This window comes from Protopterus annectens, chromosome 3.part1 (assembly GCF_019279795.1).
Source record: "Protopterus annectens isolate FY-2018-M chromosome 3.part1, PAN1.0, whole genome shotgun sequence".
Classification (NCBI taxonomy): domain Eukaryota; kingdom Metazoa; phylum Chordata; order Ceratodontiformes; family Protopteridae; genus Protopterus; species Protopterus annectens.
In genome coordinates, this window is record NC_056732.1 from 1,304,799,792 (window position 1) to 1,304,827,766 (window position 27,975).

General features: G+C 41.8%; 1 protein-coding gene across 1 annotated transcript in view; it reads left to right on the plus strand.

Moving 5' to 3' along the window:
• TMEM67 (transmembrane protein 67) overlaps positions 1-27,975 on the plus strand; it is a 4,866,727-nt gene that overhangs the window by 3,529,132 nt on the left and 1,309,620 nt on the right. The window contains exon 19 of the mRNA XM_044066290.1: positions 11,610-11,750. Within this exon, the coding sequence (XP_043922225.1) occupies positions 11,610-11,750 (141 nt within the window). The remainder of the gene's footprint in view (positions 1-11,609; positions 11,751-27,975) is intronic.

A 27,975-nucleotide genomic window follows, 5' to 3' on the forward strand; every position in this document is an offset into this window, starting at 1 on the left:
CATTTGCTGCAGGGACAGAGGGGAATACTATTTCACAGCAAGCCATTTCTAAATGGATAGGCCATTGCATTAATTTCTGCTATAAGCACCATAGAAAACCTATCCAACAGGAGATCAGACCCCACTCAACCAGGGCTGCATCTACCGCTTTTCTCAGAGGCATCCCTACCAGGGACATCATACAAGCTGCTGCCTGGAGTTCTGTACATACTTTCACCAATCATTACCATTTGACAATTTTCTCTAAATCTAGAGCTGGCTTTGCCACTGTAGTCTTGCAGGGCCTTATAGCTGGTCCTAATGCTATTTAAATTCCTCTTCCCATCCTTAGCTTTGGGAATCTACCCAAATGTGATGACTGCAACAGTGAAACACGAAGAACATAGTACAGTTGTGTACACTTGCCATAAATGTAGATGTTCAAGTGTATTCACTGTTGCAGTCCTGGTTACCCTCCCTCCAGCCCCCTGACATCTTTTGGCTATACCTCTACTCTCCTTTACTGTGCTTAAAAGCTTTTTGGTGTATTTGCTTTTTTGGTTGGAGGTATAACCTTGTATATTTATATATTTAATTTCTTCCCATTAGGGGGGCACCTGACATCTGGGGCAAGAAAAACTGATGTAATGACGTCGGCTGCATGTTTTATACCATTGACGATCTGGCGTCATGAAAGAAGAGACAGCAACAGAAGCAGGACCCAAGACTTTGTTAATCAGGCCAACTGAGGGCTACTGCAAGCAGATAACCCAAATGTGATGACTGCAACTGTGAATAGCCTCGAACATCTACATTTATGGTAAGTGTACACAACTGTACTTTATTTGGAGAGGATTCTTCCACTTGGTTTTGTTTTGATTTGATTTGAGTTGAAGTACAATTAATCACCCTATATGTGGATTAAAGATGAGGGGCATTATTAAATCGGTTTGGTGCGATGTGTGGAAATTGTAAAGAGAAGTATGGATAGTTGGTTGACAGATTTGCAGAGATGTATATATTGTTGAGTTGTGGTAGGATGAAAGATGGCACAGTACGAGGAGAAGAATAGAGGATAAGCATAATTAAGTAGAGGAGTCTGTATTTTATAGATGTCAGATAGTGAGGAAGGATCAATGAAGAAGGGAACTTGAAGTTGCAAGACAGTAGGAGGTTCAGTGATAGTAGATTTTGAAAGCTAGAAGAGGATATGTAAGGGGAGAAGTATTTTCTGCAAAAGAAGAGAGGTAGAATGTCCTGGTATCTTCTCTGGAATGTAAGCAATAGAGGAGTTTTAAAGGCTAGAGTATAACAATGTAGTCAAAATAAGAAGAAATGAGGGTTTCTTTAGGAGAAGAAAAAGATACATTGCGGAATAGGTAGGTACTATTAGTGAGAGTTGTGGTTATAAATGGATATAGTGCAAAGCAGTATGGGAGGGAGAAAGATAGTTGAGAATGGGGCTAAAAATTAAATAAGGAGGGAACGTAGGAAACGGAAGTGTATGTGTAGAAGTAGTACATTCATTTGGGAGGGTTTTGGAATATGAGTCAAGTGAAATATGTATGTGGGAATATAATATTTGAGTAAGAGGGAAAATACGTCAGTAGCAAACTGACATATATCTCTAGATCATTATCTGTTTGTTCATTCATTTGATTGCAGCCAAACATTTGACGTGTATGTAGTCATACAAGGGGCTGTAATTGATGGTTGTATGTGTGTATACATATTTGGTTCCTGCATACCAGAGTATTTATGATGTAAAGGAAGGAATTGATTGTAGTGAACAGGGAGATCATCATGAGTCATTTTCTTTGGGTATGCTCCTTGGTTGTTGACTGATGACACTGTGTTGATTATTTCACTGTAAATGAAGCATGAAGTCTTAAAATAATATTTTAGTCATGAATACATTTTTAATTTTGCTTGTTTTTGCAGGCACAAGTATGAAATACACTCTGTTGGGCTACAACAGTTTGTCCAGCACTCAATGCAGATGAATAAGGCTATGAGCTGCTTCCTGTAGTTCACGGTTTGATTCCATCAGTGTTCATTTATCTTCTGTGTGATTCTAAGTTACTTCACTAGACAGTGCTCCTGGGCTGCTCCTAAAAAGGGACAGTTGTGTCTACTGGGGCTGTCCCAGGTTGTTAATAAATATGGTACACATTTGTGTTTTGAATTCCTTCATCCTTAGCATAGCTGCTTTGTTGTATGCTCTCTAACTACGAATCCCCAGAGGTCTCTTGTAGCTTAATGGGTTGTCAGATCCATATTCAATAAATGAGTGTTTCAAGTGGAAGAGAAGTTTATTGTTGCTTGTACAAAGTCTTTCTTCAATGTGAGAATGTTTTGTTTAGGAGAGAGCTGTCAGTGTTTTTGCTGCAATTTTTGAAACAAAAGTTTTAAATCAAATCCAAATTCCTGTGATCATTGTAAAAGTAAAGAAGAAAATAGTATGCACATTGACAGATTTGAACAGTTTTATAGAAATTGAGGTGCGAAAAGACAAGTAATAGTTTTTGGTATGATTGGAGCCTTTGTCCATTACACTACCTAGGGTTCCACTTGTAATGCTGAACTGCAGTGCCAGTATTGTAGAATTAATCCAAGTACTTGGTGTGGGAATATAACCCACAGCCTTCTGATCTTCTAGCACCAAAGGTTACTGTACTACCTGTTGAGCAAATGACAAAATTGTAGCCTTCCCACTGTACATCGACAACCCGCTTACCACTCCAAAAGTTATGAAACTGGCACTGTAGAGGTATTCATGAATTCAAGGAGTCAAGGGGAAGGCAAACCAAAACTTTAGTGAAATAAAGTCAAACAAAAAAAGTCCACCGGTATATAATATCCTCAAAACGCTTAACTAGATCACCACGTTTTTCGTCCCCGATTTAGGACTTTATCAGACTCAAACTACCCCATCTTGCTGAATCCTTTAAATATTAAAGTATTAATAGAATAATTGTGCTAGTTAATTGGCAGTTAAAAAGAGGTGCTAGTATATTACAATAAAAGGCTGTTTACATATAGAAGGGGTTTCACTATAAAGAGTACATTAGAAAAGGATGAAAACAAATATTCAGGTAACAACAAAACTAAAAAAGGTACTTTTAGATGTGGGAGCTGTGCCTATTGTACTTATGTAACACTGAACATGTGTATATTGAGAGTAGGGATAGATACATTAAAGCTAAAAGTTATTTTAGCTGTAACAGTAAAGGTTTTGTTTGTTTGGCTCAGTGGAATCAATGTTCAGCATTCTATGTGGAAAAGACAGAGCACATGTTAAAAAGAATATATAAGCATCTGTATGATATCAAAAAGAAAGATAACACCAATGATCTGTATATACATACTGTTGGTTGCAGTAAGGCCAAATTTAGATTTTTTTCTTAGAAGAGGTGGTACAAGACCCTAGGGGGAGAAATGGGGAATGAGAATAGAATACCGGAAAATATTTTGGCAACTTAAGTTGGAAGCCAGTAAAAGTTCTGGTTTAAATGAAAATATCTCCCTTGTCCCCATTTTAAAGATGTAAGCTGCTAGGCTGTAGAATGTATGGAGTTTTAAGTATTTAATTTTTTGAATATGGTATTTTTATAGTTTTAGATGTTTTTAGGATTATAGATACACATATACTTATATAATTATATATGTTAAGTTGTCTATCTCGCCTTCATTCTTGCTGGATGGGTTCGGAGCCGACCTCGGCTCCGACTCGGCCACTCTAAAGCTCGAGAGTTGGTTCCACCGGCTCGAGGCTCCCCTTATATCCCACAATGCTAGGCGAGAGTTACCTCAGATCTCGTTTGCCGCTACAGCTTCGAGGTTGGTTTTCTACCGGTTCCTGGTAAGTTTTAGCTTTTTCTATAAAAAGTTACTCTTGTTACCCCCTTTTTTAGTTTAATTATTCCTAAATTAGTGTAGTTCATTAAACTCTATCCCCGAACCTATTTTCTTCCCGGTTCTTGTCAAAGAACTTTTAGTTCTTCCCTTGGGCCTTAGGCCTTCCCTTCCCTAGGGAGTGTTTGTGTAGTGTACTACTGCTTATTGTACTTATTTTTAGTATTTTTTTTTTTTTACTATAATTGTGTTTTTGACAGGGTATAACTGGTGTGTTTGAGTGTGTGTTTGTGTTCACCAGTTAGGCTATGTCTAAAGAAGCAAAGGTCTCCGGATTCAAGAAGTGTGATGCGTGCTGTCAGAAAATGTCTCTGACAGACGCTCACACTTCTTGTGTCTATTGTCTGGGGCCTTTGCACCTGCAGGACTCCTGTGCTGTCTGCCATGGCTTCAGCCCCAGGGTCCTGCAGGAAAGAAAAAAATAAGCTTATTTTGAGAGGCTTGTTGAAGCCTGAGGATTCCCTGTCTGTCTCTACAGGGAAGCCCTCCAAGGCATCGAGGTCTTCGGCTCCGGCTTCTGAGCCGAGACCTCAGGTTGTTCAACCTTTGCCTTTATCGGCTCCGGCTGGAGCCGATAAGACTCAGTCCACAGTTTCTGTGGCTCCCTCGGCTCGGGGCGGAGCCGAGGTTATCGAGGTACCCGTGTCGGCTCCGACAAGATCTTCAGAGCCGACAACCAGAAAGAGGTCTAGGTCACCTTCTCTTGGCTCCGTTCATTCGGCTCCAGGTTCTCCCCTGCTGTCTGAACGGAGCCAAAGGTCTCATTCCTCTAGGTCTTCGAGGTTGTCCGATCATGACCTTCAGAGGGTGGTGAGTCGACTACTCAAGTCTGAGGCACTGGCCCAGATGCTTCAGAGCCCGACTCATCAGTCGGTGCCTGTCCCGGTCCATCAACTCCTTCCTCCTTCGACTCTTTTGAGCTCGGAGTCGGGTCGTGTCGGAACCGAGACTGTGGTCACCTCGGAGCCGAGACAATTGTCTTCGGCTCCGTCGTCGGCTCCGTTTTCTTCCATGGAGGAATCTCGGCGCCGGACTTCCCTCGTCGGCTCCGAGGGGGTGAGTGGCATCGGACCCTTGTCCCGCCCCCCTCCCCCTCTCGGTGCTTCGGCGCTGGTGAGTTCGGCTCCGACATCGCCTCGAGCCATCACTGTCGGTGCCGAGGGGGTCTTTAGCTCCTCGGGCGGGGACCTCTGGCTCTGCCTGACAGGGGTGCTTGCGAGGTCATGCGGAGTGTGTTAGAGCCTGGCTCTACTCCACAGTCGGCTCCGTCAGCCCCTCCCTCTATGCTGCCTCAGGGTAAGTCGACTCACTCCCTCATCCCGGACCGCAGAGTGCCAACTCCTCAGGAGCCCCCTGTAGGGATTTCGTCCTCTTCCGAGGCCTCTCCTGATTTGGCGGAAGAGCCCCCTCGGAAGAGGAAGTGCAAGAGGAAGCACATTGACTCACCTGAGTCTATCACGTCCGACACAGATCTGGATGATTCTGAGGGTTCCCCCCGTTCCCCTTCTGAAGATGTCTCTTTTGCAGACATTCTGGAGATCCTTAAACAGAGGGGAAACTGGCCAGCCCTCAACCCTTCGGAGGACGAATCTGTGTATCTTGAGGCGTTTGGCTCTCGTCCTTCCACCTCCTGGGTGTCCCCCCGACCCCCTCATGCAGGTGGTTGCTAAAAAGGCATGGACGGCTCCTGATTCAGTGGACCCCACTCCCAGGAGACCCTCCAAATTCATCACAGCTCCAGCAGACAAGGAATTTTTATCAAAAGGAGTCTCTGTGGATGCTATGGTGGTAGCTGCCGCCACAAAGAAGGAACTGGCTGATCCTTCAGTGCCTGTCCATCCACCTAACAAGGAATCTAGGTCCATGGATAGGTGGAAGCGGATGTTCTCCTCAGCGACATTTACTATGCGTTCGCTGAATTACCTGTGCCATTTCACTCGTCTTCAGAGGGACTTGATCAAAGAGGCGAGTGAAATGCTTAGAACCCTACAGCTGCGGGGTTCCAAGAAGAAATGAACACACAGCTGGCTATCCTTAATTCTATTTCCAACTCCTCCATGCGCCTCCTCTCTTATGCGGCCGATGGAGCGAGCAGAGCCGCAGGAACAGGGTAGCCTTACGTAGGCACGCCTGGATGCGGCTATGCAATTTTGGAACCTTTAAGACGTCTTTCACAAACTCCCCTTTTGATGGATCATCCCTTTTTGGTCCACAAGTGAAAGAAACCCTGACTAGGTGCGAGACAGATGGCAAGACCCTTTCTGCCGTCGGAGTCCGTTTTCCACTCCTTCTAGGCCTTACCCCAAAGGCCAGAAGGGGAAAGATGTGGTTCCGTAAACAATCTCAAGGGACTTCGCCTGGCGACAGAGTCGGTTCCCGCCAGAGGCAGAGGGGAACAACAATGGTAGACGCCCTAGAGGCAGAGGGGTCCGCAGAACCAGGGCAATCGAGAAGTCTTCCGATAAGCCCTTTCAGCATCCCTGAGGTGTTGCCCGACTGCCCATCTTCGGAGGCAGTCGGGGGAAGATTGTCACTGTACCCAGAAGCCTGGCTATCCTTGACACAAGACAAATGGGTACAGTCCATCATTTCGAAGGTTATTCTATTCCCTTTCTTCGTTTTCCAAGTCAGTCAAAAAAATCCCTTCCAGATGTTCCACCCGCTCAAAGGGATATAGCAGCTTTGGAAATTTCAAAACTGCTTGCAAAAAGAGCTATTCAGCCAGTGCCAGCAGACCAACTAGGATCCGGAATCTACTCAAGGTTCTTTTTAGTTCCAAAGAAAACAGGGGACTGGAGACCAATTTTGGATCTCAGTATCTTGAACAGATCGGTCAAGAAAACAAGATTTCGGTGGTCACGCTGCAATCCATTCTTCCCTATTGGGAAAAGGAAACTGGATGTGCTCTATAGACCTTCAGGACGCGTACTATCACATAAAAATGAACAGGCGCTCCAGAAGATTCCTCCGCTTCAGGCTGGGAACCAGTCATTTTCAATTCAGGGCCCTGCCCTTTGGTCTCACCACTGCCCCGGTGTTTACCAAATGCATGGCAGTGGTAGCTTCTCACCTGAGACGACAAGGATTCCAGGTGTTTCCATATTTGGACGACTGGCTCCTCACAGCTCCCACCAAGCATCTCCTCTTGATGGCCAGAGATTACACTTTTCGCGTCTGTCAAAACTGGGTATCTCAATAAATTGCGAAAAGTCTGTTTTGTCGCCTTGTCGTACTATTACCTACATAGGCGCAAATTTAGATACTGTAAACATGTCTGCAACACTAACGAACCAAAGGATATCAGACATTCAAAATTGGTGTCTCTTCTTCTCAACAACAACAGAGCCAAGGCCAGGTTAGTTCTAAAGGTGTTGGGAATCATGGCAGCCATTCCTCTCCTCCCATTGGCCAGATACCACATGCGGATCCTTCAGTGGATGCTTTTTCTCAATGGTCATACCAGGAACTTCCAATGTCTCACACCATTATGATCACGCAAGCGTGCAAAAGCATCTCATGTGGTGGATGTCTTCCCCAGCTCCTGTTGGGGAGACCATTTGTTCCACCTCCTCCGGTTGCTACTCTGACAACGGATGCCTCCCTGATCGGGTGGGGGGCATTATCAGGGCAGGACAGTCCAGGGCACATGGCAACCAAACGAATGCCACTTGCACATAAATGTTCTGGAGATGAGAGCAGTGCTTTTAGCGTTGCAAGCCCTTCAAGACTCTCTTCCCTTGGGAACGATTGCAATCCAGACAGACAATATGTCTGTAGTGTGGTACATCAACAAACAAGGCGGAACCAGATCATACCCCCTGTGTCGAGAAGCACTCAGACTGTGGCAATGGGCGATTTCTTCTCAGCGTTTTCTGATAGCAACGCACATCCCGGAAGTCCAATCACATTGCGGACAAGTTGAGCAGAGCTATCCTCATGCCTCACGAGTGGTCTCTGAAAGATTCTGTAGTGAGAGAAATATTTCTCAAGTGGGGTCAGCCTTGCTGCGATCTTTTTGCTACTCCCCAAAACAGCAAGTGCAGAGTACTTCACTCTATTCCCTTTACCAGGCCAACCCAGCAGGGACGCTAGTCCAAGTTTGGCCCGGGACTTCTGTATGCATTTCCTCCTTTCCCACTGATCTCTCAAGTAATACAGAAAGCTATCGCTCAGAAGGCCTCATTGATCCTCATTGCTCCTTACTGGCCTCGACAAGTGTGGTTCCCCTTTCTACATCGATTTCTTTTGGAGCGACCGTGGAATCTGGACCTAGTTCCAGATCTTTTGATCCATCAGTCGGGTCAGTTTCATCGCTCCCTCCCCTCTCTGAACCTCACTGCTTGGTTCCTCCACTTCCAACCTTAGTCAGGCTTCCTCAATTATCTCACTCTGTTAGAGATATTTTGATAGCTTCCCATAAATCTTCCACTCGAAAGATTTATTTGAGTAAGTGGAAACGCTTCTCATATTGGGCACAAGGAAAGGACATAGATCCTTTCACCGCTTCCATCCAACTGGTCCTTGATTTTCTAGCTGAACTCTTCCATGCAGGTTCATCTCCATCTACTCTTAAGGTTCAATTGGCAGCTATTTCTAATTTCCATGTGGGTATTTCTGAATCTGCCCTAATGTCCCACAAACTCTGCAAAGCCTTTTTGAAAGGAGTTTTTCTTCTCAGGCCTCCTGTAAGAAATCCTCCTTCTCCTTGGGACCTAAATTTAGTTCTTGCTTCTTTGATTCTTTCCCCTTTCGAACCTGCAGCTTCATGTTCCTTAAAGTTATTATCATGGAAAACTCTCTTTCTGGTGGCTATCACATCAGCTAGAAGAATTTCAGAACTTCAAGCACTCAGTTGTCGTTCTCCTTACCTTGTGTTCCATAAGGACAGAGTTTCCTTACGAACTAACCCGTCCTTTTGCCTAAGGTGGTTTCAACATCAAATCTGAACCAATGCATTGACCTTCCTGTCTTTTTCCCGGAGTATTCAAATAGGTCTGAACAAAAATTACACTGTCTGGATGTTCATCGTCAGTTAAGGTACTACTTGGACAGGACAAAACAATTCAGAAAATCTGATCAGCTGTTTGTCTCCTATGGAAAGCAGAAAGGGACTTCCAGTTTCAAAGGTAACTTTATCCAGATGGCTAACATCTCTGATTACCCTTGTTTATGAGATTAGACACCAAAAACTGCCTAATAAGCCTAAAGCCCATTCCACCAGAGCTTTGGCTACTTCTCTAGCCTTCCAAGACAGACTGCCTATTGATACCATTTGTGCAGCGGCTACTTGGGCTACTCCTCACACTTTTATTTCCCATTATAAGTTGGATTTAGCTTCTAGGCATAGAGCTAATTTTGGTTCCACTGTTCTCAGGAGTCTGTTCCGTTAGGCCACCCGGGACAAGGTGCTAGGGACCTTGTCCCATCCAGCAAGAATGAAGGCGAGATAGACAACTTAACATATAGAAGTTATGTTCTTACCATAACGTTCCATGTTAGTTGTCTTCTTCTCCTTCTTCTTCGATCACCCTCCTTCCCCCCGGCCTGGACAGACCTAGAGGAGTTGTGATCGTGACCTCTCTTTCTACCACCTCTTTCTTAGCTATATGCTATTATGCATATTTCTTGTTTCAGGATGTAGGTCACCCTTCTTCTCCCTGTTGTTAGAGGTGGACTCTGTTATAGTTATTCTGTTATATACTGTTACTATCATAAGCTGGGGTTAGCTTACAAACGAGATCTGAGGTAACTCTCGCCTAGCATTGTGGGATATAAGGGGAGCCTCGAGCCGGTGGAACCAACTCTCGAGCTTTAGAGTGGCAGTGCCGAGGTCGGCTCCGAACCCATCCAGCAAGAAGAAGGCGAGAAGAAGACAACTAACATGGAACGTTATGGTAAGAACATAACTTCTATTTATATATATATTAATGTATTTAAGCAACATGGTTACTTTTAGATTGTAGTGGTTATTTTAAAACTAGACTGAGCATTAGGTAATAGTTTTGATCTACAAAGATAGATTTCTCTTGGTAGTTTTTACCATTTCTATAATTTTTATCATTTGTATTATTTATACTATTTCTTGTTAAGGTATTTTAACATGAGCCACACTTGAAATGTACACTGCAAATTAAGGTGTTTTCTAGTAGGTTTAACAAAGCCTTTGTAATATACCAGCATTTATTTTTAATTGCCAATTAATTAGCACAATTATTCTATTAAGACTTTAATATTTAAAGGATTCCGCAAGTTGAGGTAATTTGTGTCTGATGAAGTCTTAAATCAGGGATGGAAAATGCGGTGATCTAGTTAAGTGTATTATGAGGATATTAGATTCTGGTGGACGTTTTGTTTGACTTTATTTCATTAAAGTTTTGGTTTGGCTTCCAATTGGCTCCTTGAGTTCGTGAATGCCTCTACAGGTGCCAGTTTGATAGTTTTTGGAGTTGACGACGAACTGTGGCTGGAAGTTTTTGACACTGGTGTTCATGATCGGATTTATCAACCTGCTTACCACCCCACTGTGCTCATCCTCATGTAAGTGTCCCTGCACATACCAGTGGTGATATTCTGTATATGCATTAATATTCATGCACACCTCAAAACTGAACCATTTACAGGATCAGCAGTAAAGTAAGCACAGGAGATCATCATTCACTCACTTCATTAGTTATAATCCATATTCTTAAGTATTGTTCGAAACACTGTGCGTTCATTATTTTCACACATCTTTGTCTTTATCTGTTCTTGGCAGTGCCTTTCTGCTACCAATTGCTACCTCACAGTGCTTGTTTCTCTAATTCATTTCCCAGGTGAGGGTACCTTCTGTGTGCAATCTGTGGCCTTCCTTCATCCACTGGTGTTTGCCGGGTGATATATTTTTTCCCACATGCATAAGACATTGTGAGGGTGAAATGGGCATTCCCCCAAATTTGCCATAGATTTGAACACAGTGTGTGTACATTCTGCAATGGATTGGTGTAATATAACCAAATAGTTTCTATACCATGTGTCCATTGAGGCATAACACAGGCTTTAGCTCCACTGTGACCTTCAGCTGGTTAAAGTGAATGTCTAAGCAATGAATGAAATGGTGGATTGTTGCACATGTTTTTCTGTATTCAGTAAGATTTGCCAAAACTTCAAAAGAAATGAGCTTAACAGTGTTTACAGCTGTTACACACTGCATCTTTCCCCTTTGTGGCTAGCAGTTTTCACACTGAACTTTGATGCTGGAAAAATCAGAAGGTGATTGAAGTTATGTACTAATACTTGACACTTCAGTACATCTTTTGTTTGGGGGGGTGCTGCACTCCTAACATGCTGTCCTTTACATGAGCTGGATGTTAAATATCTCATTGGACTTAACAAAAAGAGTGGGATTTTTTTCTGATATTTTGCGCAAATTTCTCCTTTCTGTATAAATAAATGTCTTTTCTTATATCTCTGTAAAATAAGGCACAAGCCAAGTAGAATTAATATGTTCAAAAAAAACAAGTAAACAAACACACACGTTAATTCTAAAGATTTTCTAAATGCACTCAAAATTTCATGGTATGCATAGTTATATAAAACATTCTCAGGAAGTGACAGTCTCTTGTAGGTATGCTGTGAAGTGTGTTAAATGCTATTATATTTAGTAAATGAATTAGCCTTGAGAAGTAAAGTTGAGTAATTTTATTTGATTTAACTTAATTTTTCTGCCTTAATTACAGGTTGTTGGACTTTCAAACTTAGCAATAATGACTCCTTCTGCCAACGTTACTGCAAGCTTTGACAGTACTTTGACTCCACAGAGTCGTATTGTCAGATATGGTGTGACTACAGCTGTCTGGCTAGTCCTTGGGCTAATACAGGTAATGTTATTTGAACAAAGAAAAATCCTTTAAAAAATGAATATCAAATGATGAATTTGCAAATCTTAACTGTGCCCTGATTTTGTCTCATGTTTTTACTCTTACAAAATGTTTGCTTTTCTGTCGGATCATTGAGGATTGCAGTCAGTCAGTTTTGTATCAATATGCATTTTCATCAGAAAAGGCATATCTATACAAAACCTACTGTTGTAATTTGGGCCTTTGTGTCCCATTCTTTGCTTAAAATGGGTACAGAGGCAAAAAAACTTAGGAGTTAGGAGTTCATATATTAACTGTGTATATTTTTTCTGTAATACTATTGCGCATTATTTTACCACAGCAGACATATTGCTAGTACTTAAAAAAAAGGCTTTTTTGTTTTACCTTTTTTATGTTTGTATTTTATTTAATTGTAGTTGTATGTTTTGTTAACCAGGTTATCCAGCTGAGTTTGAAGCACACTTTCATTGGAGGCTCAGGAACACATACTGGTTAAGTCACGTGTTCAGCATTACACTGTAGGCAAATTGAGACTGAAGGAAGCCAAAGGACTATAGGATGAATCTCACTATAACACCCCCTTATAATCTTAATTCTCAGTACTAAACTACCAGACCCATCAGAATTAATTATGTAAAATGCTTATTATTGGGGGAGGGCATATGGGGACATTTATGCAGTATCATGCTTTACTTTAGCTCTCTGTGTCCCAAAGAGGTCTACCATTAATTTTGCAGTTGGAGGTTTTCAGCGTACAAACAGTGCAAAACACTGTGCAGTAAGCCCAACCACTAAAATTTTTTTAAGTGTATCCGTTACAGTGATTTCTGACATGTTTGAGCAATGTTTTCCACTTTTATTGCTTTCTAAATGTAGACATGCCTCACATTGGAGGAAACAAGATGGCAATAGTAATATACAACTTACGGCTTTTGGTTTCCAATTTTCAAGAATCCCTCAGCACTTTGACTTCTTTACTATATGTTGTGTTGCAATGTACAGTGGTGCTTAACTGAAACATGATGAAAAGCAGTAGACAACAGACACTCCTTTAATTCATTAATGACAACAGTGATAGTCATACTGTGGTGTTAATTGCACATAGCTGTAGTTCTTTGGTCTACTTTGCCCCATTCAAGCTGATAGTCCTTGAAAGGCAGATGTTGTAATCATGGCACTGAATCTGTAGTATTTAGTGCTGTGATTGAACACACAAAATGTGAGAAAATGGCTGAACAAGAAGTGCAAATACATATTTATTTTGAAAAGATTGTCTAACATTTAATTTTCTTTTTTGACTGTCAGTTATAGACTGTAGTGATCTAACTTGCTGGTGATAAGGAATGCACCACTTACCTGACTGCCAGTAGACCTTATTAAAGATATAAGCACAAAATCTGCTAGCATAAGAAACCTGGATGAATAAAAGCAGAGTGATTAACTGCAGAATTGGTCTCCCCCCACTCTGTCCCCTTCATCTCACTTTTGTCTTCTTTTTTTCAGGCTAGCAACTTAGTTCTCCAGTTTCCAAACGCATTAACCCACCTTGCCTGGGAATACCTGCTGTCAAGCCCCTCTGTGGGAGTTTTCCCTTCAAATCTGTGACTATCAATGTATATCCTGCTTAATCTGTAAATGACTTTAGCTGTTACCTGTACTTTATAGTTGCTCTTGTGGTTGGTTACTCTCCTGTACATCTGCAGACTGCTCCCTATTGCTATCCCTATTGTATTCCTGCTCTCCCACTCTTCTGACTCTCCTCTAACTATTGTTTCTGCACTCTGGTAAGCACTCTTGTTGCTGGAACCTGTCCCTGTACTATCTGCTGCCCCTACTCTGGGGTACTCCCTACCTCTCTTACTAATCTTTTCCTGGCTATCTCCAGTTCTTGTATCTCTCTAACCTTGCTTCCAATTCCTGTAGGCATAACTAGGTCAATCTGCCTCAAGAGCTTTTACTGTCCCTGCCCACCTCTGCTGCTCACAATCCTGACAAACCTACCTGCTTCTCTGATTGTCTTTTGTGGCTTTTTCTTCATGGGTGTAGCCCCACTACTCCCGGGCTCACTTTGCTCTCCTACCCACCCCAATACAATTTCCTTTGTATTAACCACTCCCTCCCCTTCCTGTCTCAGCATCCACTCACCAACAGCTTCCTGCCTATAATACACTCCCACCCTTTTTGATTATCACTCCCACACTACATCACATGTAGATAGCTACAATGACTCTGCACACACTCTAACTATGAAACATCTTCTCATTTCTTCTGTACTCCTGTTAGCCCTCTCTGCTCTAACCTATCACTCCCACCTTTCCAATCTTCATACACTCCCCCTACCTGCCACATAAATAAAACGTTTGCAAAAATGTCCTCATTTATTATTTCTCCAACTCTATTCAACTTCTCCACCACATGTCTTCATAAACTCTATCTACTTCAAATCAACACACCTACCCAAAAATCTAAACCAAAGCTACCTAAACCTCACATATCTACTACTACCCTCTCTCTTCTCACAAAAAATACTCTACTCTGGTGACATCCACTCTAATCCTGACCCCTCTCCCCACAGTCATATATGCCTCACTAGTACCCCCACCTACCCTTCTCTATACACATCTCATCACCCCCACTCTCAGGCATTGAACTCATCCCTATCTAAACATTTGACTTCATACTCATTAAATATTTCAAAGCCTAACAAATAAAATCACTGAACTACATACCTGGATAACTCTTTCCTCTCTTGACATTCTTTCCTTATCTGAAACTTGGCTCAAGCCTCATATTGCAAACAATGAAATACTCCCACCTGGTTATAAGATCTTTTGCTCTGACAGAATTCCAAAAAAGGAGGTGGTGTAGCATCCTCTACTCCCAGTAGCCTAAACCTTTCACATTTCTCCTCTCCTATTCCTGACTTCTACACAGCAGAACTTCTCATATTAAACTGTCACCTTAATCCTCATAAGAAATTTGCTGTTGCTTCCATTTATATCCCTCCAGGAACCAGTCTGCCCTTCCTAGAGAACATTCTGTCCTGGTTTTCCCATACTATTCCTTATGAAACCCTAATCTTAGGAGATGTCAGGTCCAAAATGACTACTGACTCTCCTCAGCATAGTATCACCCTACATGTTTTCCACCAGTTGATCACAGCACCCACCCATTTCCTCAAAACTCTTTATCCAGCCCCACAATAAACTGAATCTTAACCAATTCCCCCCAGCACTACCATAACCCCACCACTTTACCTGACTCCCTCAGTGACCATCTGCCTACCTCCGTCCTAAGACAAACCACCCAAATTCACAAACCCCACGTTTTTAGAGATAGTCGCAAATTATCCAACTTTAACCTCTCTCAATTCATCTCTATTCTTTCCAGTATAGACTGGTCTGTTGTTAGACAAGTTCTTCTGAATGACGCTGATAATATGTTCAGCAGCATCTTCTTAAATACTTGGTACTTCTGGGCCCCTTCCTGGAAAATCAGAATAAAATCAAACCAAGCCCCATGGCTTTCTAAGGAAAGTAGGACCCTTATACAAGAAAGAGAAATGTCTGGAAAGTCTGGAATAAAACTAAACTACTACCCCTTCTACTCAAATATAGACAACTAAGGAACCTTACTAAGAAACAGTGTTCAAATGACAAAAAAGCCTATTATAACACTGTCCAGTTCAACAACAAATCTAACCCTCGAAAAGTCTGGTCTGCACTTAACAAAATTATTTTTCCAGGTTGTCCCACAAATCCCTCCCCTTACCCTAACACATCCCTGCAGGAAACCGCTACCCTTCTCAATAAACATTTCATTGAAACCATCCAAAAACTAATTCCCTCAAGCTCTAGCACTACTGCTATACCTACCCCTCCTAACCCTCCAAACCAAACTCTCTTTTCCTTTCACCCTGTTCCCACATCTTACATCAACTCTCTTCTTCTTAAGCTCAAACCCTGATCTCCCTCTACTGACAATCTACCTCCTACCTTCCTCAAACTTGCTACTGAATCTATTGCCTATCCTATATCTAGACTAATCAACAGATCTATTCTAGAATCCACCGTGACTACCCTGTGGAAATCCTTTTTCACTATTGCATTACACAAAGGTGGGAACTCCACAGACCCTGCTAACTACTGACCCATTGCCATTCTATTCCCCCCTCTTTAAGATTCTTGAAAAATGCATTCACTCACAGCTTCTTAACCACCTCCTCCAGCATAATCTTCTCACTCCCACTCAGCATGGCTTCTGTCCCAACCACAGCACAACCACTGCCCTCTTATCCTTCACTCATACCATAGCCGAAGCCCTTGACAACAACAAACTCATATCCTGCCTCTTCCTTGACCTTTCCAAAGCTTTTGATACTGTCTCTCATCCTGCATTGCTATCTAAACTTGCTAATCTTAATCTATCTTCTTTCTCCCTGGCCTGGTTCACTAGCTTCCTATCCTGTAGGCAGCGGTCTGTCAAATGGCTGTCATCCCTTTCACCATTCCTCCCTGTTCCACCTGGAGTACCCCAAGGCTCCATCTTGAGTCCCCTTCTATTTAATGTCTTCACCAGTGATCTCTACACATCCTGCAAACATTCCTCTCTCATCCAATACGCTGATGACTCTACACTTATCTCTATTTCAAACAATATGACCGAGCTCCATATCCTAACTCAAAATGCCTTTCTATCCACTGAAAAATGTTTGTCTGATAATTTACTCATCCTCAACCCCAAAAAGACCATACTCTTACTCTTCCTTCCCCCGATCTCTTACTAACAATACATCCACCTTTGCTATTAAATCTTCTGACAACACAATTATCCAACCCGATACCCACACAAAACCTCTTGGAGTCATAATTGATGATGAACTGAAATTTAACCTGCACTTAGTCCAATGTATAAAAAAAACCACACCATTAATTGGGCCTACTGTATCGTAATAAAAAATGTGCAACTCACAATGCTAGACTCACACTGGCACAAACATTCCTCCTTCCCTCCCTCCTATATACCGCCCCAGTATTCACCAACATTCAAACTACAACCTTGAACAAACTTCAGCAAACTTACCACAAAATAGGTAAATTTGCACAAACTTTCCTTAAAATGCTCATCGCTCATCACTCTACTGCTTTAAACTCTTCTCCAATGGCTTGAGCTCCCCAACAACTACTGCTATCTCAATTTCAAATGCCACAAACATCCTTTACAAACCTTCATCCTATCCATCTCGTTCATCCTTTATCTCTACCTATATTCCACCTTGGACCATTTATACCTCTACCCATTAACTACTTGACATCTACCAACCTAAGAAGACAGTTGGCAAACTACTATATAAATATTCTGTTGCCCTTGCTTAGAGCAAACTTCCATTAAACATACTTTCCATCACCCAATCACTAGACTTTACAATTGAACTAAAGCACCATATGCTCAACTTCAAGACTTGTCCCTGCCACGACCCAACATAATCATCTCTCATTCTCCTTAAATCACCATTTCTTCTTTCGGCTTTTCCCGGTTAGGGGTCACCACAGCGGATCACCTGTTCGCTCATGATTGGCAGTTGAGTTTTATGGTGTCGAGTTGCCAGCCCAGCGCCCAACCCGTTTTTTTTTCTCACCCATCTCATTTCCCACAACTCCATGTATGATAGCCAATGCCAACTGCTTTTTACCTAATTAAGATGCATAGTTTTTTCATGTAAATACTTAATTGCTTTTGTATAAATATTGTGTTTTGTTTTACCATGTAAGCTGTCTATTTTGTTTTTAGTCATGCTGTATAAACAGATTTGTTATTTTGATCTTTGTACTATCTCTCATATATGTATGTGCTTAAATTTTTTTTAACTGCAATATTGTTTTCATGTAACTATTTTTCTTTGTTGGAGTTTTCTCCTTGGGTCTCCACTGAAAATGGGTCCTAAGCCCACTTGGACCAACCCGGTTAACAAATGTCAATAAAATCTAAAACTAAAAGGCATCACAGTAGATTACCATAAGAGAAGAAGGGTCCTGAACCTTTGTAGGTAATTACCAAAGCAACAATGCATTTTATTATACATTTTCATTTTTATTTATTTTATTTTATTTATTTTACATTTGTTGACCAGGATAGTCCGACTGGCTACATGACCATTTTCAACAGAGGCCCGGGGAGAAAAGCTTCAAGGTAGAACATACAGTAAAAATCACAAAACGATTACAAGTTACACACAGTTTACGGGCTCCAGTTGAGGAAGCAGGTAATGTAATTATACATTTTTAAAACAGTGTTGACAAATTGACTAGGCAATGTAGCATGATTGCAGTAGAGGAGGATATAGTCGGGTTTTGAACAAGGACATAGCCAGTGAGTTTTAAAGTATAGCTTGAGGCTTTTTTTGAACTTAGTAAGAGAGGGTTCAAGAGTAAGATCAGCAGGAAGAAAGTTCCAAGTTTTGCCAACAGAGTTATCAAACAGAGAGTCCCCAGCAGAGTTGTTGATTTTGGATGTCTGAACCAGTAGTTTATTAGAAGAGCAAAGTGACCTCAGGTTGCTATACGGGTTGATGATATTTTTTAAGTTCAGTCGTATTATCAGGGTGGTTGAGAACTTTATGGGCAATTATAAGCTGATTGTACTGAAGTAGGCTAGGCCATTCTAGCTACCCCATAAGATTTAGGTTGTGACAGTGGTGGGGTCCTATAGGCTGTGCCTGTTGCAAATCTAGCAGTATGGTTATAAACAGCTGGAGAGTTTGCTAAGAACGGATTTGTTCAAATTAGTGAGTAGAGAGAAGGCATAGAATAGAGTGGAGAATAGATGGGAATGAGCAGTAGCAGACCTGGCAAATGGAGTAAGGAAAGGTTTGATCTTATATAGGGAGCCAAGTTTTTTGTTAATGGTTTTGATAGTTTGATTGACTTGGATATCAAATTTGAGGGTGTTGTCTGTAGTGACAGCCAAGAGTTTGGTTTGCGCATTTTGGGTGATGGTACCATTATTAGATTTTATGGTAAAGAATAGTGAGAAAGACTTACCGGGGGGAGGGCAACTTTGTTTTGTTAGCGTTTAATATCAGTTGACGGTTAGAGAGCCAGTTTTCAACTATATTGAAAGTATTCTGAGTTAATGTCGGCAGATCTGTCGGGGAGGTGGCTGACCAAATCAAGATGGAGTCATCCGCATATTGGATACAGGTGTCATTTGGGATAACAGTGGGCAGGTCATTAATAAAGAGAGAGAGAAAAGGAGGAGTCCTAGTATGGAGCCCTGGGGGACACCTTGGGTGACTGGTAGATAGTTTGTCCTGCCATAGGACAGCTTGTTGTCTACTACAAAGGTAAGATTGGAACCATTGAAGTGCATGGCTATTTAGTGAGAATGCCTTAAGGGTACACATGAGTATTTGGTGGTTGACCATATCGAAGGCCTTGGAGAGATCTAAAATAGAGGGGTGAGGAAAGCTTGCTATTATTTTGGTTATGGTTTATGGTGTTAGGAGGGCTGAGGTGGTACTGTGGTGTGGCCTAAAACCATGCTGAGAATTAGCCAACAGCTTATTCTGGGTAAGATAATGCAAAAGTTGTTTACAGACACACTTCTCCATAATTTTAGCCAGTGGTGACTGAATAGCTATGCGTCTAAAATTTGACAGTTTGAAGGAGTTGCTTCCTTTATGCAGTGGTATTACTTGAGATATTTTCCAAATGGAGGGGATGGTGGCTTCAGATAAGGTTCTGTTGCTTATGATGGAGTTGGGGTATGCTATGGCATCTGCTGCTTTTTGCAGATACATTAGTGGGAGGAAATCAGCTGCTAAAGTAGCTGATTTTAATTTCTTCATTAGAGATCTGATAACTGATGTAGAAACAGGCTGAAAGCTAAAGGAGAGTGGGGTATTGGCTGTGGCAGAATTTGGGTTGGAGCAGCTGGGTGGCTAGGGATTGGATAGTCTCTGTGAATAAACCATTGAAGGTATTTGCAATATCTTCTGGGGATTTATGGTTGGAAGCTGATGGGATAGGAGTGGAGGACAGTCCTGGGTGAAGAAATTTGTTTATTCCTGCATAAAACTTTTGAGATTTGTTGTGATGTTTTTGTTGAAGATGGTAGTAGAAGTTTTCTTTGTCTAGTATAATAGATTTTTTGTGTGATTCCTTAGCTGTCGGTATCTGAGTTGATCTAGTGGGTCTTTTGTGGCATGCCATTTGTCCCATGCCTTTTTTCTAGCTACGATTTTAGATTTGGTCTCTTTTGAGAGCCACAGGGCAGTTTTTGTTATAGTTCTAATGAAACGAGCAAGAGTGGGAGAAGCAAGAATAGCAAGGAATATGGAATTAAAGTATGCTACTGCATCGTCCAGTGAAAGGTGTTTTAGGATTGACCAATTGCAAGCTTTAAGTTCATTTTGAAAATTGGTGGAGTTGAAGTTCTTATTATTTCTGATGGTTTTAAAGGTGGTCTGGTGGGGGTTGTCCACCTTGTGCTTGATAATGTACGTAAGTAATTGGTCACTTAGGTTATCTGGGAGGGTCCCTGACTTGTACATATAGGGGTGGCCATTTTATTTTTATTTATTTTTATTTTTACATTTGATTACCAGGAAAGTCTGACTGGACGGAATGTCCATTTTCAGCAGAGGCCCAGGGAGAAAAGCTCCACATAGAACAAAAAAATTATAAATAAAATTGCTGTAAGTAAAGTAAAGAGTTTGAAGGTTTTTTAGTCTGGGTCAGAGCAAGAGCAGAGCCATTTAGTGGTAAGGTGGGTTTTTAGTGTTTGTTTAAATTGTTATTGTAGTGCTAGATGGGATATTACTAGGTAGAGAATTCCAAATCTTAGCAATATAATTAGAGTAGGTTGAAATTTGTATGAGGGGCTTATTGTTTGACTGCAGCATTCTGCCACAGAAATAGGTCACTAGCAAGTCATGTAATGATGGAGTTTTTGCAGAAAGGTTGAAGATTTTGTAAGCCATGTTAAGCTGAGACAAGTGTAGGAGATGAGGAAGTTTTAACCAGTTTAATTTCCTTAGGGCAGAGCAATGGTGTGATCGCATTGTAGAGTCTGCTGCATATCTAGCTATTTTATTGTAGCAGGCTTCTATTTTTACCAGCTCAGTTTTCCTGAGGCTATTAAATACAGCTGATGCATATAAAAGAGTAGAGGTCAAATGAGTCTGAGCAATAGTTATTTTTGTGTAATTTGTGAGATATTGCCTGTTCCTATATAGTGTACCTAGTTTTTTGTGTACTTTTTTAATTGATTGAGAGATATGGATGTCAGATCTCATATTAGTGTCAATTTCGACCCCTAGCAGTTTGGTATGTGGGGAGGGAGTGATAATAGTGTTATTTCTGGGTAGTATCTGAAAAGATTCTGTTTATAGTAGCTTTGTTAGGATGGAATAGCATGAGCTTTGTCTTGTTGGGGTTTAATAATAAGCAGGAGTTCGTTAGTCAGGACTCTATTTTGAGGAAGGATTATAGAGTGAGAACCCGCAGTTCAGATAGGGTACTGGCAGCACACAATACTGTAGAGTCATCAGCATATTGAATAATTGTGGCAGAGGAGGCCACAGTACAGATCTTGTTAGTAAATATGGAGAAAAGCAGGGGGCCAAGAATGGATCCTTGGGGAACTCCTAGGGTGACTGGTAGCAAAGGAGATAGACTTTGTTGCCAACGTACTGCTTGCTGTCTTCCAGTTAAGTAGCTCTGAAACCGTGTAAGTGTAGAGTGTGATAAAGCTACATCAGAGAGTGCATGTAAAAGTTTGTTGCGATTCACCATATCAAAAGCTTTAGATAAGTCTAAAAATGGAAGAAACATGCTTGCCATTATTTCTATGGTTGTTAACTGTGTTTGTAAATGACAAAAGTGCAGTGGTGGTACTGTGATGTGGTCAGAAACCATGTTGGGTGCTGGATAACAACTTATTCGAGTCTAAGTGATCCATGAGTTGCTTATAAATAATTTTTTCAAGTATTTTTGATAGGGGAGATAGAATTGCAATAGGGCGGTAGTTAGACAATTCAGTAGAATTTCCACCCTTGTGGATAGGGGTAATGTATGAGATCTTCCAAATGGTAGGAATGTATTGTTCTAATATAGATCTCTTTATTAGAATGGAGACAGGGTATGCAATTACTTCAGAAGATAGTTTGAGGAATTCAGATGGTAAGTGATCTGCAGACAGAGAAGTGGGTTTTAGTTTTCTAAAAAGTTGTCTAACAGCATGTAGTGATGCTGGTTGAAGAGAGAAGCTATGCTTGTTTTGATAGGGTGTAGGTGGTTGTGATGTAATAGTAGAGCTGTGGCCATTAGAGAGTTGTAGAATAGTTTCTGTGAAGTAGGTGTTAAACTGTGTTGCTATACAGTCAAAGCTATGTTTGATAAGTATCCAGTCTAGGATACTGTCTTTGTTATTGGGTTTGCCTATCTTGGTGGGAGAGGATATGAGCTGTGTAAAACCATGTAGGTTGACATGGGTTGTAGGTGATTCCAAGGAAGAGGTGTTCCAATCAATGTTAAAATCTCCAAGCACCATAGTTTCTTGGAGGTAGGTACTGGATAACCAGTGGACAGTGTTTGTATTATTACCTGGGGGAATGTAAATGCAGACAGTGTGTATACATTTGTTATTGTTAATCTGTAGTTTGGTCAAAAGAATGTCAGCATTACTAAACTGGGGTGGTTGTAGGGAGACCATAGTAACATCTAGTGTATTTTTATAGAGTACAGCTACCCCACCACCCTTCCTAGTAGTATGATAAGTATGTCATACCCTGGTGGTATTACCTCATTGTCTTTATTTACCGATTTTAGCCAGGTCTCCGTAAGATGTAATACATCGAAAGGTGTAAACTTGTTGGAGGGCATGCAGATTATGCCATTTAATGATAGAGTTCATAGAGTGACTCCAAGATTAACAAAAGTACAGTTTTGTACCTACCATAAATGTAGATGTCTGAACTGGATAGCATCTGCAGTCATAACAACTGGGTTGTCCTGTCGTCAGGCAGCCCTTCAGTCGGCCGGATTCCAAAGTCCGGGTCCGGCTTCGGCTGATGTCGCACTTCACCCAATGTCATCTCTGTTGGTCTTCGGGTATAAAAGCATCAGCCAACGCCATTTTCCTCAGTGTTTCTTGCCCCAGATGCCAGCAGCCCTCTTGAAGGCTAAAATTTGGATAGATGCCAATGTTTCCAAAAAGATAGAGGTAAACACAAAAATAAGCATGTATGTACATATATACAAACAAATACACCATAAAAGACTCCCCCCCACCAGCTAGCTATTAGGAGGGTAAACACCCTAGGAGTACCACAGAGGGGAAGGAGGGAGGGTAATTCTGACTGCAGATGCTATCCAGTTCGGACATCTACATTTATGGTAGGTACAAAACTGTACTATGTCCTTCATGGATGCATCTGCAGTCATAACAACTGGGTAGAATACCATAGCCAACTAGGGGAGGAGGATAAAAGTAGATTATGGTGTGTTTAGGATCCCTTGCAGTACAGCAGTGGCAAACCCTGCTCGGGATCTGGAATATAGAGGCAAATTATAATGCTTGGCAAATGTATGCACGGAGGTCCAAGTAGCCGCCTCAATAATGTCTTTGGTTGCCACTCCTCGTAAGAAGGCTGTGGTAGTGGCTGTTGCCCTTGTAGAATGAGGTCTTATGTTCTGTGGAATTGGTTTTCCATGGAAGGAGTAACAGAATCTTATGCAATTTCCTATCCATTTGGAGATTGTCTGTTTGGAAATAGCTTTTCCTTCCCTTCCTGTTGCATAGGCTACAAAAAGTTGGTCAGTCTTTCTGCTATTTTTGTTCTGTCCAAGTAGTAGCGTAGCTGTCTATGTACATCCAAGGTATGCAGTATTCTTTCCCTCTGTTTTGTGGGTTGGGAAAGAAGGTAGGTAGGTGGATTGCCTGGTTTAAAGACACTCTGGATACCACCTTAGGCATAAATGTAGGATTAGTCCTCATGGACACTCTATCTTGGTGGAAGATTAGGAAGGGTTGCACTGCCATTAAGGCCTGTAGTTCTGAAACCCTCCTTGCTGAAGTAATTGCCAGTAGGAAAGCAGTTTTCCATGACAGGTGTTGTAGGTCTGCTGTTGCTGCTGGTTCAAAGGGTGATAGTGTCAACTTTTCTAGCACAAAGTTTAAGTCCCAAGCTGGTAATGGTGGTTTCCTTGGAGGTTTTACATTCTTGATTCCTCTGAGGAACTGCCTGAGCAAAGGGTGCGAAAAAACAGGTGGATCAAAGCTGTATTCTGCTGAAATAGCTGATGCATGTATCTTGATGGAGGAGTAGGACAGGCCTGAATGAAGAAGTTCGGCCAGATACTGCAGAATGTTAGGCATATCTATGTTTGACACATCTTTTCCTCTTTCCGTACTCCAAATGACAAACCTTTTCCATTTTCCAGCATAGTTCCTTCTTGTTGAAGGTCTGCGTGCTTCAAGAATAATGTCTTTAACTCTTTGGGAAAGTTCTGGATTAGCTGCTGCTATGTGATGTTCCATGCAGTCAGTTGCAACGTTTTTAGGTTTGGATGTATGATGCTGTAGTTGTTCTGAGTTAACATCAAAGGCACCAGGGGTATTGGCCACATATTGTTCGAGACATGCTCCTCAGCAGTGGGTACCAGTGTTGTCTTGGCCAGTTTGGAGCTATCAGGATTATCCTTGGACGTTCTTCCTTGATTTTTAGTAGTACTTTGTGTATCAAGGGAAGAGGTGGGAATGCATATGCTGTTAGGCCTTTCCAGCTGAAGGAGAGCGAATCCACTTTCCATGCTAGTGGGTGGAATGTCCTTGTGCAGAACTTTTTGAGCTGGTGATTGAGAGGTGATGCGAATAGATCTATCTGAGGCATTCCCCATTTCTTTGAGATGGTCTTGAAGATGTCCGGGTGCAGCTTCCATTCGTGGGCATCCGATGTGGTTCTGCTTAATATGTCTGCTAGAGTATTTTCTTTTCGGTACAAATATTGCCTGTAACTGGATGTTGTAGCTGAGTGCCAGGGTCCACAGCTCCAAAGTCATTCTGCATAGGGGTATGAATGAGTGCCTCCCTGTTTGTTGATGTACCACATGACTGTGGTGTTGTCTGTCCTTATCATCAACTGGCCCTCTTGGAGAAATGGTTTGAACTTTTGGATTGCCAGTTTTACTGCCAGCATTTCTTTTAGGTTGATGTGCAGGTGAAGTTGATCCTGTGTCCACAATCCTTGCACGCATTTGTCCAGCATGTGGGCCCCCATCCTAGGTCTGAAGCGTCTGTTGTGATGGTCTGGCTTGCTTGACATCTGCAAAAGGGTAGGCCTGGGTTTGACTGACATGCCTGAGCCCACCATAGGAACTCCTGCTTTAAGCATGGAATTAGTGGGATTTCTGTTTCTAGGCTGTGTCTGTGTTGGGACCATAAATTCTTTAGGTACCACTGTAGTTTTCTCATATGTAGTCTGGCAAATGGGACCAAGATTATGCATGATGCCATGAAGCCCAAGGCCTGCAGTACTTTTCTTGCTGTTAACTTGTTCAGTTTTGTTAGTGCCAAGAAGTAAAGAGGGAGTTCTTTTGTTTTTCTGTAGTCAGGAATGCCATTTGTTTTACTGTGTCCAATTTCGCCCAAGAATGTCCTTGTTTGGGATGGTATCAGCCTTGACTTTTGTAAATTGACTGTGTATCCCAGTGCTTGTAGCAAGTAAATGACCCTTTGTAAATCTGTTGTCAGCTTGCTTTTGTTGTCCCTTGTAGTAGGCAGTCGTCCAGGTATGGGTAAATTTGAATTCCCTGTAGTCTGCAATGGGCGATTACTGATGCCAGGCATTTTGTGAATACTCTGGGCAGTAGATAAGCCAAAGGGCAATGCTGAGAATTGATAGTGCTCTGATCCTGCAAGAAATCTGAGGTATCTTCTGCAGATTGGTCGAATGGGGACGTGCAGGTATGCCTCCTTGAGATCTAGAGTTACCAGCCAAGACTCCTTGCCCAGCATGGGAAGAAGTTGCTGTAGGGTCAGCATTTTGAATTTTGGGACAATGATGTATGTATTTAAGGTGGACAGGTCGAGAATTGGTCTCCAACTTTTTTCCTTTCTTGGAACTAGGAATAGTCTGGAGTAGAACCCCTTTCCTTGCTCTGCTGTTGGCACTCTTTCCACAGCTCTCATGTTTGCTAACTCCATTATCTGTTGTAGTGCCTCTGTTTTTTGATTTGGAGGTAGATTTGGCATTCCTCTTTTGACTGGTAAAGTGTGGAAGTGAAACCGGTAACCTTGATCTATGGTTTGTCAAATCCACTTGTCTTTTGTTATGTAGTGCCAGTTCTTTGAAAATAAGGTTAACTTTTTCTGACATCGGCTGAGGCAAGAAAGAGTCCCCAACGGGGTACTTAGCTTTAGAAGTCTTCGAAGTAGTATTCGGTAGAAGTAATCTCTGGATCCGACCGACCGGCACTTGCGAACAGCTTCTGCTTCGGGCGCCACGCGGCAAGAAAGACTGAGGAAAATGGCGTCCGCTGATGCTTTTATACCCGAAGACCAACAGAGATGACGTCTGGTGAAGTGCGACATCAGCCGAAGCCGGACCCGGACTTTGGAATCCGGCCGACTGAAGGGCTGCCTGACGACAGGACATCCCAGTTGTTATGACTGCAGATGCATCCATGAAGGACATCTCTAGTTTCTTCAGGCACTGTCTTTCACCTCCTGGACTTAACTTTATATGAAATCACCCTAAAACATGCCAGAGAGCTGGGACAGCTCTGAAAATTACTCTAGAGTACCACAACATATTATTTGTAAAAGAGAAAGTTAAAGTTACTGCACTGTGGAGGGCCAGAGAGCTAGGGTTTACTGTCCTGTGACAATTCTCATTTATTGTAATAGCTATTCATGAAGGCAAACAGCTTTGTGGACTACCCTGTAATAAAGTCCATCCAAAAATCCACATCCTGTATACATTTTGGAAATATAGAGGCACAGGAAGGTAAGAAAAGATAAGACCGATCCTGTCCAACAGCTCCAATTAAATCATTTGATGGTAAAAGAAGTAAACATACTCCAGTCTTAAAAGCTTTGTCACCTGTCTTCTTCAAAGAAAAGACTGCTGTGACCATCATTGCTCCAGACTAGTTTGACTCAACTTTCTAGCTGAAGTTCAGCAATCAGCAAAAGAATATATGAGAAAGGGTGGACTTCCATGCACTAGAACTTACCTTTCAGGATCTGGAAGTCATAGACAAAGAGAAGAATTACTGAAAACTCTGACACCAGTGACTAATGGATGGGTTATTACTCGAGACTTAATTTTATCTGTCTCGGTCTTGCACTTTATTTCCATTATCCCTGGGCAGACTAGATAGAATTGAAAAGGGAGGCAGCTAGTCTTCAAGATGGCTGTATAGAGGAGAATCAGTGTCATGGACATCCAGACTGACAGAGATCGTTCTTGGAAATCTACCTCTACAAGCTGTGTGGATCAAATTTGTATAGCATTTGGTTTCCTCTTCATTTTTTGTAGGCTTTTTCTTTGAGTCAGTGGATATGGATTTGACTAGATCAAAGTTCATATGCTTGGACTTAAAAACGTAACAGTATCATTCCTTACCAGACAGTAGTGAGACTACTGTTTTTATTTTGCTTTTAAAAACATCTTTTTAAATTATTACATTTTAAGTGGTAAAATGAGTGTTGTTGTTGTTGTTGTGTCTTTCGGCTTTTCCCAGTTAGGGGTCGCCACAGCGGAACTCTGGTACGCTAATGATTGACAGTAGATCTTTACGTGCCGCCTTGCCGGGCCTGACACACAACCTTCAACGAAGGAACGCCCATTCACGCATGTCGCCACACAGAAGACGCTCTAACTGAGAATCGAACAGGGCAACGTCTCACTGTGAGGCAACAACGCTACCGCAGCTCCACCACCGCAGTATAATATGAGTGTATATTCATTAAAATAAAACAAACTTTAGTAACATTTCCATTGTTGTTGTCATGCAATGTACGTGTATGTTTTCTTTTTAACTACCCCAGTACAACAGAATTGCTCAATTCCTGCCTACTGTTAAACTTCATTCCTCCTCTGAACATTATTGTGCATGTTTTTCCCACAAATTCCATTTGTTTGTATGAAATTTGTTCCTGTTTGCTAAATATTGTGCCTCCAATTCTTTTAGCTTCTTTGCAATGTTCAGTACTTCAGTTA